The following is a 14,668-nucleotide window of genomic DNA, read 5'->3' as shown; positions in this document are numbered from 1 at the left end:
ACCAGCTATATGAGGCTCTGCTTACTGTACCCTGGAGAGCCGCTGCCAGTCTGAGAAGACAATACTGACTTTGATGGACCAAGGGTCTGATTCAGTATAAGGCAGCTTCATATGTTCATATGTACCTCATTCCTCGTCTGAAGAAGTGTGCATGCACACGAAAGCTTGCGTTCTGAATAAAACTGAGTTGGTCTTAAAGGTGCAATCAACTCCTATTTTGTTCTACTACTTCAGACCAACACGGCTGCCTACTTGGATCTATCTGATTTGAAATATGTATCAGAAGAAATACCAGGTATTATGTCTGGCACATATGGAAAAGGCAGCAGTCTATGGCCCTTCTCTCTCTGTAGGCCAGAGGTGGCCAGACTTGCTTCATATAAGAGCCACATAAAATAATTATCAGACGTTTGAGAGCCACAAGACATGAATGTCAGATGTTTGATAGCCAGAAGGCAGGCAGACAAATAGATGGAGAGGTGGAAAGAAAGTAACTTTAAATGCATTCTCCAAGCTGCCAACTGACTTGGAAAAGTGATTTAAAGAGAGAAATGCCTTCTCCAGCTGACAGGGTGGGCGGGAGCCTGGAGAGCCACATGATATGTGTGAAAGAGCCACATGTGGCTCCTGAGTCACTGTTTGGTCACCCCTGCTGTAGGCACAGAGTAATTTTATTTATTTTATGTTTATTTACTTTTATTTGTACCCTGCTTTTCTCCCCAGTGGAGACCCAAAACTGCTCAGACTGTTTCTTGTCTTCATTTTATCATCACAACAACCCTGTTAGGTAGGTTAGGTGGAGAGAATGTGACTGGCCCAAAGTCATCCAGTGAGTTTCAATGGCAGGAGTGGGGATTCGAACTCAGGTCCCGAAGATACTAGTCCAGCACTATTAACCACTACACCACGCCGCTGCTACTACCTTCGAGGGCCCTTTGGGCTCCAACGCATAAAGTAGTCAAATCAGGTGACCCGAAGGCATGTGTCAACTACACTAGCAGCCTTTCTGATCGTTCCGGTACCCGCGCGCCCGTCTCTTGTTCCAAAGGGTTAAGGGGGCTGGCATGGCTTGAGATAGAGGCAAGCCCCCCGGAGGTGGGCGCGTGAGGGGATCAAAGCATGCGGAGCCTTTGAGCGCAGCCTTCTCCACAGCCCAGCGCGGGGGGGGGGGGGGCGCACGCGCCCTGGCTTCCTGCTCTTTCTCTCGTCTTTACCTCTCTGCTGGGGGGGAGGGGGGAAGGGGGAGGAGGGAAACTGCACGCGCAGTCTCTCGGGCGGCTGCTGCTGTTCCTCTCTGGGCAGTGTGCGCGAGGGAAGAGACCGGGCGGCAGGCGGAGGAGCGGCTGCGGAGGAGGAGCGCAGCCGGGCGCGACTTTGGAGTTCGGAGCTCTTCGCCGGCGCCTATGGAGCCTTGGAAGCAATGCGCCCACTGGCTCATTCAGTGCCGGGTGCTGCCGGTCAACCACCGGGTGACCTGGGACACGGCGCAGGTGTTCGACCTGGCCCAGACCCTCCGCGATGGAGTCTTGCTCTGCCAGCTGCTCAACAATCTGCGCGCGCACTCCATCAACCTCAAGGAGATTAACCTGAGACCTCAGATGTCCCAGGTAAAGTGAGGCAGGCAGGCCGGTCAGGCGGGCTTCTTCTGGGGCGGTTCTCGTGTTCCCAGCCTCTTCTCCTCCCCTCATTGTTAATCGCCTGGTTAAGGTCTTTGTTCCAGCGCAGGGGCCCTCTGGGCTGTCACTTTTGTTGGCGTTTGCTTTCACTTTGTCAGCTGATACCTCTTACACAGGCCTTGGCGGATCTGGGCAAAGAGTTGGAAGGATGCGAATTTTGAAGGCATGTTATCCCGACAGGGTTTGTCAGAAAGCGTGTGAGGAAAAGTCAAGAAACAAGCATAGAGACTCCTGGGGAGCTATAATCTTTTTTGGGAGATGAAGATCGCAATTGTAGAAGCTTACATGACCTGGAGGGGAAAAGGCATGTTTCATAAATTATAGTAGCAATAATAATAATAATAAACTAAAACCAGTTATTTCCATTACTATCCTGCTCTCATGACCAAATGCTTCCAGCTGGCTAAAGTATTTCATTTTTAAATTATTATCTGAGGTTGGTGGGGGTGGGGAGAGGGATCTGATGTTGGTGGGGGTGGGGGGATTTTCAGTTATTTCTTCTACTCCAAGAGTGTGTTGCTTTTGATATCTATGTTATGTTAATGAAGTATTTTTTTTTGTTAAATCTTGTTTTCCCAATTTTTGTACCTGGTTTTCTTGGTCAGCAGTTTTTTGGGGTTTTTTTTAAAAGAAAGAGGAACTGTGTCATGTAAAATGAGGCATCTAGGAAGTTGACTGCCTCCATTACCGTTATCTGTAATTGCAACAGACAGGGGAAGTATAAAAAGACAGCCCCAAAGCAAAAATTTGCTGCTGTTGCTGCCCTCTGAAGGTTTCATGGGAGAATTTAAGCCATTTATCCGCTTGTCTCTTGAAATAAAGCAGGTAAAAGCCCAGAACAATGTCAGAATGACTTTGTGTGAGGAATCTGGCATTCAGAGAGAATGGATCATCAGCAGTCAAAGTGAGGCTGGTGGTCAACTTAGAATCCATTCCTGGGATCATGAGTTGATAGGATGTGTGGGTGGGATAAGCAGTTATGGTGAACAAGACATGGGACAGCTTGACCTATGAGAGCCATGGGCCTCATCCTGCCCAAGCGAACTACATTTAAATCCCATTGATTTCAGTAGGAATGTTAAGCACAGGTGTAATTCTCCAATTTGGGGTCAGATGGGTACAACAGTGCTCTATTTTGGCTTTGTTGTTCCTGATACAGCTGAATAAAGTGCTTACAGTATGAAGCTGTATTTGGTAAGTGAACAGAAAAGAGCTTAGTTGTGTGTGTCATTCTCTGTTCTTTGTGTTGATTTTTTAAAAATACATTTCTATATGATACTGGGTTCTTTGAGTCTTCCTGTCTGATTACAGTCAGAAGCAAAATATTTTCCCCAAAAGTCCTTTCAAATTTAAACTTAACAAATGGGAATAAGCTTGCAATGATTATTTTAAGTCTCCTGGCTTTCAGTGGGATTCTTTTGTGCTAATTCAGCTGAGTTGATCCTTTTAACTTTATTCTTCTTAGCTTTTGTTAAAATCACTGGAGCTGATCTGTGTCAATTCAAGCACCCTATCTTAACTTAAGGAACCCTGTGGCACAGAGTGGTAAGCTGCAGTGCAAGTTCTGCTCACAGCCTGAGTTTGATCCCAGTGGAAGCTGGGTTCAGGTAGCCAGCTCAATGTCAACTCAGCTTTCCATCCTTCTGAGGTCGGTAAAATGAGTACCCAGCTTGCTGATGGGAAAGTGTAGATGACTGGGAAGGCAATGGCAAACCACCCATAAAAAGTCTGCCGTGAAAACGTCATGATGTGATGTCACCCCATGGGTCAGTAATGATTCAATGCTTGCACAGGAGACTACCTTTACCTTTTTTTTACCTTAAGTCAATTGCAGTAGCAATTTCTTGCATTTAAGTTCCTTGTGCACCAGCTGAATCTTACAATTAAATAATAATCTTGCACTTCCAGTAGTTTCGGAATACTTCATGTACAGTATCTCAGTAATTCTTGCAACAACCCTATAGTGTAGGCTGGAAATGCATCTTGAGAGCACAGCTAACTCATTTTTCTAGGTACTGCAGAAGCTCTAGATAAATGAAGTCTTCATGTTACAATCCTCTTGTCCAAGCCCAGGAAAATCAATTATCTTAAACTGATGTAATTCTGCAAAGGATTGCACAGTAATAGTGCAGTCTACACCTTTGTAGAAGCAAGCACCATTGTGTAGACCTGCTCTCTTAGTGTTACAACCTGCAGAGCTAATTATTAGGCATACCTGACCAGATTAATGCATTATTCAGTAAGACATGAGACATGATCCTATATGCATATTTGCTCAGCAGCTGAGTCCCATGATAAGTCTGCATACAATTGTAGCCTTAAGCAGACTGTAGTTTAGTGCATTGCATATAAGTGTTGTTCTGTTTCTTATAGTAGGCATTCATTTTTCAGGACCCTGGTGGAAATAACAGCTTTTGGAAAGCCATATACCCTCTTGGTCACCACCGTACTGTTGCTCCTGAGCTTCCTTCTGAAACCTGTTTTAACAATGCTAACCAAATGCATGTATGCTTGCATACAATGTGAAGATTATGGGCAAAGTTGGTTCATGATGTCCCACTCACTTTGCATTAGGATATGCATTCAGGTTAGGTACCAAAAAAAGTCACCATATTTAGGAATAGCTGATAATTGGGGGAGGGAGGGAGTTAACGAAAAGGTTGAAATTGAAGGGAAGGTGGGGGGCGGGGGAAAGCACAGCTCCTTTGTATTGTAATTCTACATATGAGTTGCTTAAATGTGATTGATTTAAATAGGATTACTTTGACTTCCATGGGATTAAGCAATTCACTGATGTGCTGGATTGTTGCCTTTAATTCTTACATTTTGTAAACCTACAATAACCCCTCCTGCCCCACCTTGGGCGGACTCTGTTGGAACATAAGTGTGCCATGCTCACCGAACATAGCGCAGTGCTCATGGAAGTGGTAGGCAAACAATATTCATTACAGGCAACTAAAATATGGAGCTTACTTGTAGTTCAGTAGATATTTTCATTGTGGTACATCCTCAGTGAATGCTTTTTGCATGATTCCTGGAGGTGTATTGCAAGGTACCCATGTTTTCAATAACGCCCTTTGTTGGGATAAAGCAGTAAGTCATGGAACAGAACTTGTCTTGTCTAACTAGGACAGGGCCTGTATTCTTGGAAAGCAAGACGCTTCCTTTGTTTATACTTGTTGAAATGTGCTTCAGGGAGACTTTTAGGTATATAGAATGAGATTTGTTCCTGATCTCCACAGGAACTGAGTTTATCCCCTAACCCTTAAGAGCAGGTTGCTAATTGCTGCTGTTTTCTTGAGTGGCAATCATAGATTAAATGGCAGGTGAATTCCTATCTGTCACACTTATTCCAGTAGAACTTAATGCTACCAAAATGGTGTGGTAGTTTTTGTCTCATTGGTGCTTGTTGATCTTGTTTGCATAGAACTTTTAGCATTATGCATAGCTGTCAACTCTCTGCATAAATGCCTTGTATGGAGACTGAAATGCTTTCAAATGCTTGCCTTAGTTAATGAAGAGGCTGCTTTTCAAGATACATCAGTTGCGTAATGAGCTAGAATGGTATTGGCACAGGAAGTACACTCTTTTCTTTGTCACCTCCTAATTAATACTAGCTGTTTAGGCTAATAAAATCTGATTTTAAACATCAGCACTAAGAGAAAACTATGGTCTGACTGATCCTAGTTTTTAAGGCAGGGTGTGTGAGAACATGCTTTTACTCTAGGTTTAAAAAAGCTTCTGTGATCCAGGATCATTTGGAATTGCACAGATGTCATAGGTTATATTTGCATTTTCAGTATGTACATTGAGTGCAGTGATCAGTTTGCTTTCAAGATGAATTTCTGAAGTCTATTGTCCTTATATGAAGAAAAAACAAGAACATAGGAACATAAGAGAAGCAATATTGGATCAGGCCAGTGGCCCATCCAGACCAAAACTCTGTTCATACTATGGCCAAAACCCAGGTGCCATCAGGAGGTCCCCCAGCAGGAACCTCCAAAGGAAATTTAGAGTTCTAGTAAGGGACCAAAAGTTATAGTTATAGACAGAAGTACATGTGTTTATTATAAAACATATAAAAACCTTGTAGGGGCCCAAATGAAGCCTCATAAAATCATCAAAGTGACATATGTACAAAACCTCCCCTTGCCCATATATATGTCATCAGGAGGTCCACCAGCAGGGCCAGAACTCTGGAAGTCCTACAACTGTTGCCCCCCAAGCAACAAGAATCCACAGCATCAGTGCCCCAGACAAAGTGTTCCATAGTGGCTAATAGCCACTGATGAACCTTTGCTCCATATATTTATCCAGTCCCCTCTTAAAGCTTTGTTTGCAGCCACCACCACTTCTTGTTGAAAAAGTACTTTTATCTGTTCTAAGCTTACTGCTCATTAATTTCATTGAGTGCCCACAAGTTCTTGTATTGTGAGAAAGGGATAAAAGTACTTCTCTACCCATGTAAACCTCTATCATGTCACCCCTTAGTCATCATTTCTCCAAACTCTTTCTTCATAGGGAAGGTGTTCCATCCCCATAATAATTTTAGTTGCCCTTTTCTGTACTTTCCCCAACGCTGTAATATCTTTTTTGAGGTGCGGTGACCAGAACTGTACACAGTATTCAAATGAGGCTGCACCATACATTTATACATGGGCATTGTGATACTGGCTGATTTATTTTCAGTCCCTTTCCTAATATTTCCCAGCATGGCATTTGCCTTTTTTTAAATTTATTTTTTTAAAAAATGCAGTTGATATCTTCACTGAGTTATCTACCATTTCTCTCTTGGTCAGTTACTGCCAGCTCAGACCCCATTAATGCATATTAATAGTTAGGAGTTTTGGCTCCAATATGCATTACATTGCACTTGCCCATGCTGACCCTCATTTGCCACATTGATGCTCACTTACATTCACAGATCCCTCTGGAGTGCCTCACAGTCCTCCCTGGTTCTCACTGCCCTGAACAACTTAGTGTCATCTGCAGACTTAGCCACTTCACTGCTTACTCTCAACTCCAAAACATTAACAAATAAGTTAAAAAGCACAGGGCCTAGTACCAAGCCCTATGGTACCCCATTGCTAACCATCTTCCACTGTGAAAACTGCCCATTTAGACACACTCTGTTTCCTGTTAATTAACCAGTTTTTAATCCTCAAGAGGACTTGTCCTCTTATCCCATGAGTGCTAAGTTTACGTAGGAGCCTTTGATGAGGAACATTATCAGAAGCTTATTGGAAGTCTGGAGTCTAAGTAAACAACATCTACTGGGTGATCCTTGTCAACATGTTTGTTCATTCCCCCTCAAAGAACTGTAAAAGGTTAATGAGACAAAATCTTCCCTTGCACAATCCATGCTGTTTCTTCCTCAATAGCATCTGTTCATCAAGGTACTTACTAATTCTCTTTTTAATAACAGATTCCACCAACTTAACCAGTATTGATGTTAGACTGACCAATTTCCCCGATCTCCTTTGGAATCTTTTTAAAAAGATGGCGGTTATATTGACTACCTTCCAGTCCTCAGGAATGGAGGCAATTTTAGTAATAGATTCCATGTTTTTGTGAGGAGATCCACAAGTTCACATTTGATTTATTTGAGAACTATTGGATGTTTGCATTCTGGGCCTGGTGATTTATCAGTTCTTAATTTGTCCATCAATCGTAGGACTTCATCTCTCGTCACCTCAATCCTACTCAGGTCTTTTGGCACCCCCTCCTGAAATCAGTGGTTCTGGAGTGAGCAAGTACCTCCCACCTCCAGCAGTAAAGACAGAGGCAAAAAATGCATTCATCTTCTCTGCCATTTCCCTATAATCCTTTAGTGATTATTTTACCCCTTGGTCATTGAATAGCCCCAATTGCCTCCTTGGGTGGTTTTCTGCTACTAATGTACTTGAAGAAAATTTTACTGTTTTTTGCAATATATTCCTCTTAGTCCACATAATTTAATGGGACTTTAGAAGAAATGGGGGGGGGGGAGTTGAGAGGTGGGGACAATGTGCTCCCTCAGCTCTTTTGTGGCTTTGCTGCTCCAGGGTTTTTTTTGTCCCCCCCCCCAGTTTTTTTCATCTTGGGTCTATTGGATCGGAAAAAAATCCAGATTTTTTTTTTTTAAGCCAAATCTGAATACTTTGCCGGTATTGGGATCTGGTATTTTTGGAGAATCCTGAAATTTTTGTGGGGTCCAATAAACTTGAACCAGAAAAAAAAAATTGTGCTGTAGTCCTATGCTCTGCTCATGACCTGAGTTTGATCCTGACAGAAGCTGGGTTCAGGTAGCTGGCTTCAGGTTGACTCAGCCTTTCATCCTTCCGAGGTCAGTAAAATAAGTACCCAGCTTGCTGGGGGGAAAGTATAGATGAGTGGGGAAAGCAATGGCAAACCACCCTGTAAAAAAGTCTGCTGTGAAAACGTTGTGAAAGGAACGTCACCCCAGAGTTGGAAACGATTGGTGCTTGCACAGGGGACTACCTTTACCTTTAGTTTTAAACACCAGCAGCCTGGTTCAGGACAAGTAGAGGCTGACTCTTTTGCACAGGTTCTGCTTAGTCTAAAAAGCATCCTAGTGCCTACCAAACGTAAATCCCTCCTCCCTACACCATTGTCTCATCCACACATTGAGATTCCTAATTTGTGCCTGTCTAGCTGGCGCTGTGCATGGAACAGGCAGCACTTCTGAGAAGGCTACCTTGGAGGTTCTGGCCTTGAGTCTCTGGGGTAGCAGCTTAAGTTTTTCCATCAGGACTACACAACTAAATTTCCCCACATGTACCACAACCACTGGCTCCTTCCCAGCACTGCCTTCCAGCCTATCTAGATGACATGTAATGTTCAGTACCTTTGCACCAGGCAGACGGATCGCCATGTGGTCAGTACATGAGTTTGCAACTCATCTATCTCTTTGGGTTTGCAACCCATCTATTTATTGTTTATAAGGATCAAATCACCAACTACAAGAGCCCCCTATCTCCCTGCCCAGGGATGGTTCCTTGTTGTAAAATGATACCTGTTCACCAACAATAAATGGGATCCCTTCTGAGGGAACATTTCCACTTCTGCATGGTGCCTTGTTTCCCCTTGACCCTTATGTTCCTCGACAGTGGCTGGGCTGCCATTCTTGGATTGGGACACATCTAACAAGTCCCCAAGAGTCTTATCCCTGTGCTGTGTGCCTAAAATGACTGTCCTTATGAACACATTCCTGGGGACCAGGAGCTCCTTGCACTGAGCACACACCCATGACTTCTGTTCAACTGGCAGATAGTCATACATGTTGCACTCAGTGCAATACACTGGATAGCCCCCAACCCCCTGCTGGCATTCTACTTTTATAATTGCTGTACAGTTTTTGTCTTGCGTGCTCATGTGTTCTGGCTATGCCACAATGACTAAGTATAATGTTGATTTGCTCAGCTGTAGTCAGTTTACCTAATTGAAGTTGTATTGAATGTGAGGTTAATTCTGAACTTGTGTACCAAACATTAAAATCAATGGGAAATAGACTGTTTATGTAAACTGCTGCATTTCTTTCACACAAAGTAAATGGAGCTGTCCAGTTTATTTTAGTGAGAGTTGAAAGCAGTCAAATTCCTGTGGGGATGCATAATTCACAAAATTGTGTACTGTGTTTCCTTAAATTCTGCCTTTGGTGAACATGACACATTTATTTTGAGCCTCTATGATTAGGCAATACAGTTGAACAAAGATAGTGATTCCTGTAGGTTCCCCAACAATGAATTGCTTATTTGCGGGGCGGGTGGGGGGGGACAACCCCAAGTAAACGCAAATAAATGTGAGTTGTTGCTTACAATTCTGTAGTTGTTGCTTACAATTCTGTAGTCTCACCATCCTGTACCCTATCTGACTTTCGTCCAGCATGACCAGCTTGCTTTATGCCCAAACTGGGACTGGGTGCTATCCATCAGCACTGAGAAGTAGCGTTGCAATGCATCTAAGTTCTGTACAAATGTTCACTGCATTAGGCTGCAACCCAGATGAACTTGAGCTCTGTTCCTTGGAGGAAGTTTAAGATGCAAGTATGATAATGAATGTTATTAGCTGTGGTATATATTTGAGAACATGCCAGGGGAGCAATTGACTTTAGATTGCTTGTGGATGGGTAACAACTCAGTAGAGTGCAGATGTTTTGCACACAGCTGATAATAGGCTGAATCCTTGGTGCTTCCAATTAAAGAACCTCCAGTGTTGGGAAAGACCTTTCACCATCTGAGATCCTGGATAGCTTGATTCCAGTCAGATCTCAGAAGCTAAGGGAAATCCAGGATCGTCATGCAGAGGCCATGGCAAACTACTTCTGTTACTCTCTTGCCTTGGAAACCCTATGCAAACACTGTAGTTGTGACGATACCACTGTGTGCAGGTGCATGCACGCATGTGCACAAAGAATGACTAGTACAGGATTCCTATGCAGAGTTACTCCAGTAAAAGCCTAGTGGAATCAGTGAATTTAGACTAGAGTAGCTCTGGGTAAGATTGCCCTGTGGGACGTATAGGATTTTGGGTGCAAAAGATGATGAATGTGGCAACCACAGCAGCCATGCTGTTTGTAAGGGCATATGTATGAAGGTACTGGCTCAATTATTTTTGCTTGGGAACTTAAAAGTTCGCTCAGTGCTAGACTTGGTATGTGTAATAGATTTTTTTAAAAAAAAAAGCTTTTAAAAGTGCCAGTTGAACATAAGATGCAAATGGATTTTCACTGAACATGGAATAAGTTGTTGTGACTTGTTCCAAGCAGTTGGGTGAGTGATAAAACAACAACACATTTTGCAGCACATGTTTACACCACCTAGTTTTTTAAATGCTTATGACAGCTGCTTTGTAAAATAATTTGGATTCCTGTAAAGCAGTCTGTTTAAACCATTATATTTCCTACCAGGAGGACTAAAGTTGTTATACTACAGTTGTGCAAACAGAGATACTGTGTTAAATGGTATATTTTAAAGTATACTTGTGATATAAAATGCTCATGTTTCATTGTAAAGTATTGGGATGACTTTGTTTTCAGATGTGTGCACTGTATGCCCATGGATTATGGAATTATAGTTCCCTGCTTCATTTTAGGTTATATATTTATGTGTTGAAGTGAAGCACCAGAGATGCAAATCTAAGGTGCAAGAGTCTTGCCATACAAAATCTCTTTGCAGAGATAGAACAACACTGGATGTCCTTGGAAGGGAGCAATGTAGATGAAGGGTAGTGGTGCTGGTGATGAAAGTCTCATATGAACAACCTTCTCCAAGATCCAATTTGTTCATTCAGTAGAGTTAACTATTAAAGCTTTTTGTGGGCTACGTTTCCTTTGGCTGAAGGAATGTCTGCTAAGGGGAAAAAACCCTAAACTTTTAGGGGAAAGGAGGAAGGGTACGGTCATCCTAAACTGTGTGCAGGTTTTTGTGTACATAAGGATAGTTTTTTTGGTGAAGGAGTATTAACAAATATCTCTTAGCTGTAGTTTCAAATGGTGTACAGGGTGCCCCAACATGGAGCTCATGGGTGCAGTGGTACCCACCAGTAGTTCCCTGGCCTTTGATGTTCTTTTCTGAAAGGTGACAGAGCCATTGTAAGGCATCATCTGTGCTGCTACATGACTTCTGGGGAATACCCAAAAGTGAAATAGGGTGGCTCTATGAATTACCAGAACCATGGTAGAACTGTGTCTTTTCTGTGTAGTTCTAGCAGTTCATAGAGCTATCATGTACAGAGTGACATAGCTCTGCAGACTGTGTTGCAAGTCCCCCCCCCCCCCAAATCTATACACAAAGCACAACTTGGGAAATATATTGGGGAGCTCTTTAGCACAGGGCTTGGGGTAGCTGTCTTGGTTTCCCATTGACTCAGATTGCTCCGATGGTAGCTAATCACCTTGGGAAGCAAGACTATATACTTGTAATACAATATGTTTTTCAGCTTTTAATATAAAGACTCTTTCAGACTAAAAACTGTGTTAACAAGTATATGCTGAAGTAGTCTGAGACAATGCTCTTGGTCAGCTTAAGAACCATAGCTACAAGACCCTAGCAGTAAACTGTCACAATAATAGTCACAATGAGAAAAACTGATTTAATATAAGGATATATTTAAACAATGTACTATTGTTGCTTCTCTTTACTATAGTGGTGATTGGTCTCCCTTCAAGTGTGATTTAACATCCCTGTGTGTGTGTGTGTCGGGGGGGTTACAGGGGGCAGAGAAGAATTTGTGTAGTGAAAAATGAGGCTGTAGCAGCGCTGTATATTCCTTTGTCATGTTGAAATAGTCAGTTCAATATGTGATAGTATCTTTTGCTTGAGTAGAAAAAAAAAATAGATGAAAGTAGTGAAGTAGCAGAAGACCGGCTGTGCGTTTCTTTGAATGAGAATGATAAGAAGCATTTGAAAGGAAGGGTGTTGGTGGCATGCTGGATGGAGCAAACAGAGAGTGTGAGGAGGGAGCAAATTGAAGTGCGCCCAGTGAATAAGTGTGCAAATAAGTGCTGGGAGCATGAAGGATGACAGACAGAAGAGAGGCATTAAGGGTAGAGAAAATTCCAGCAATTCTGAAGTCACTTGAGTTTCAAACAAAGTTAAATAGAGTCAGCTGGAACTTGCAAATTATATGACCCTTTGTCATGAGGTTGCTGCTTGTCTGTCCAAGCATGTTGACAGAAGGTAATAGTTAAGAAAGTAGCCCTTGACATCCACCCTATCTAGCCAAAGCACAGCTTTGTTAACTATATGCCTCTGCACCAAGAAGTTAAGAGGTCTTTAATTTCCAGCCTGGACCTCATTCATAGTTCAGGGCGACACTGCAGAATGAAGGATGATGAAATTGAAGGCTATTTGTTGTCATATGCTGGAAATCCAGTTTCTTGGTCTTCCTCCATTGTTCACATTATGCTTCTTCCAGTGTGTTTTTCTCTGTTTCCATTTTAAATTAGAAGAGGTAGTAATTAAGTTGTCTGTAAGGTATGATGCTTAACCCTTTTCCTTCATGGTTGCATGGCCCCTTTTCAAACTGTTCTTCCACCTGCAAGCAAGAAGATATATAATTTCTTGCATGTGGGCAAAATTGCCCAGGAGGGGAGCAATTTTCAGTGAAAAGCAGGCTTCTAAGAAGTTAACTGTACTTTCTTTCTTGCCCAGTACTTTCTTTCTTTCTGTACTTTCTTTTGTTCATGATACCCAGTGGCTGTTTTTGTTCTTTAAAAAGGTATGAGGGAAAATTTATACAAAATCTGTGTAATGTATAGTTTGACCCTGTGTCTTTCATGCTAGAGTTACATTGAGATCAGAGCTCTTGTTGACATTTTCTGTCTGGGATAATTAAATTCTCTAGAATTGAAAAGGAATTACCTGGATGTAGTAAGAAGAAGAATGCAGATTTATACCCTGCCCTTCTCTCTGAATCAGAGACTCAGAGTGGCTTCCAATCTCTTATATCCTCTCCCCCCCACAACAGACACCCTGTGAGGTGGATGGGGCTGAGAGGGCTTTCACAGAAGCTGCCCTTTGAAGGACAACTCCTGTGATAGATATGGCTAACCCAAGGCCATTCCAGCAGCTGTAGGTGGCAGAGTGGGGAATCAAACCCAGTTCTCTCAGATTGGAGTATGCACACTTAACCACTACACCACGATATAAGGGATGAAGGTGATAAAGCAAGATGTAAGGGATAAAGGTGAGGCTAGAACATTTCTTCAGGTCATACTGTTTGAAGGGACTTTTTTGGTAGTCTAAGTCCTGCTGACAATGGGAAGTGATATGGTCACCCTGTAAACACAATGGCGAAGAAGAGGGAGAGTTGATTGGGGTGTGCAGTCAAGTACATATCATGTTTGTGAAGTGGCTAGGGTTGCCAAGTCCAATTCAAGAAATATCTGGGGACTTTGGGGGTGGAGCCAGGAGACATTGGGGGCAGAGCCAGGAGCAAGGGTGTGACAAGCATAATTGAATTTCAAGGGTGTTCTGGCCATCGCATTGAAAGGGACTGCACACATTTTTAAATGCCTTCCTTCCATAGGAAATAATGAAGGATAGGGGCACCTTCTTTTGGGGCTCATAGAATTGGACCCCTTGGTCCAATCTTTTTGAAACTTGGTGGTTATTTTGGGGAGAGGCACTGGATGCTATGCTGCAAATTTGGTGCCTCTACCTCCAAAAACAGCCTCCCCCCTAGCCCCAGGTACCAGCGGATCAATTCTCCATTATTTCCTATGAGAATAAGATTCTATAGGAAATAATAGTTCCCTTCCCTCGCCTGCTTTCTCTCTCTCACTTACACACACACTTAACTGTCTCTGGTGCCTCCACAATGAGGTCTGTAAAGTACAGGGGCTACGCTGCTCTCTTTTGCACACATTCACTTGCGCTGAAATGAAAGCAAAACAAACGGAGGGGCTGTGCTCTGATGAGGTCTGCTTTTGGTGACCCTTCCCCATGAAGTACTTCCTGCTCCAATTTAAAGGCACACACATACACATTTTAAATCCGGACCTGTTTGCAGGTCCTGCCGGAGATCTAGAGGTACATGGTGGCTGTGGGGGAGGGGCTTCCCCCGCTGGCCAGCTGGCTGGGGGTGGGGGGAAGCCTGTAAAACTGGGGGATCTCCCGCTGGGACCTGGGGATTGGGAAGCCTAGAAGTGGCCCATATTTCTGAGAATGGCCCAAGATTGGCCAGTGAGATTCACAGCTTAATTGAACCCAAGATCTTTACCCTGCATCAGGAGTTGTCCAAAACTAATGCCTTATTTTCATTTGTTGTCATAGCCCCTTCCTGATTTGGTGTCTAGTCATAGCCAGGGTCATCTCTCTTAGGGCTACTTCCAATATTCAGAGGGCAGCCATCACGCCTACACTTGGAGGGGAGCTGCAATTATTTGTAGCTCTCCATATACCGGTACTTGCAACATCCATGTGATAACATGTGTATCTATAATATGTATATATTAATTTTATTTATAAATGTAAAACATTTTCTGTGTA

At 43.0% G+C, this 14,668-nt stretch overlaps 1 protein-coding gene across 1 annotated transcript in view; it reads left to right on the top strand.

Moving 5' to 3' along the window:
• Window positions 1-1,306: 1,306 nt before the first annotated feature.
• VAV3 (vav guanine nucleotide exchange factor 3) overlaps window positions 1,307-14,668 on the top strand; it is a 230,022-nt gene continuing 216,660 nt past the window's right edge. Inside the window, exon 1 of the mRNA XM_060232308.1 lies at window positions 1,307-1,607. Within this exon, the coding sequence (XP_060088291.1) occupies window positions 1,404-1,607 (204 nt within the window). The 5' untranslated portion in view covers window positions 1,307-1,403. The remainder of the gene's footprint in view (window positions 1,608-14,668) is intronic.

The sequence above is a fragment of the Heteronotia binoei genome, chromosome 2 (assembly GCF_032191835.1).
Source record: "Heteronotia binoei isolate CCM8104 ecotype False Entrance Well chromosome 2, APGP_CSIRO_Hbin_v1, whole genome shotgun sequence".
NCBI classification, from domain to species: Eukaryota; Metazoa; Chordata; class Lepidosauria; order Squamata; family Gekkonidae; genus Heteronotia; species Heteronotia binoei.
Note: the sequence above shows the minus strand (reverse complement) of the source record. Positions and strands in the feature narration are given on the sequence as shown.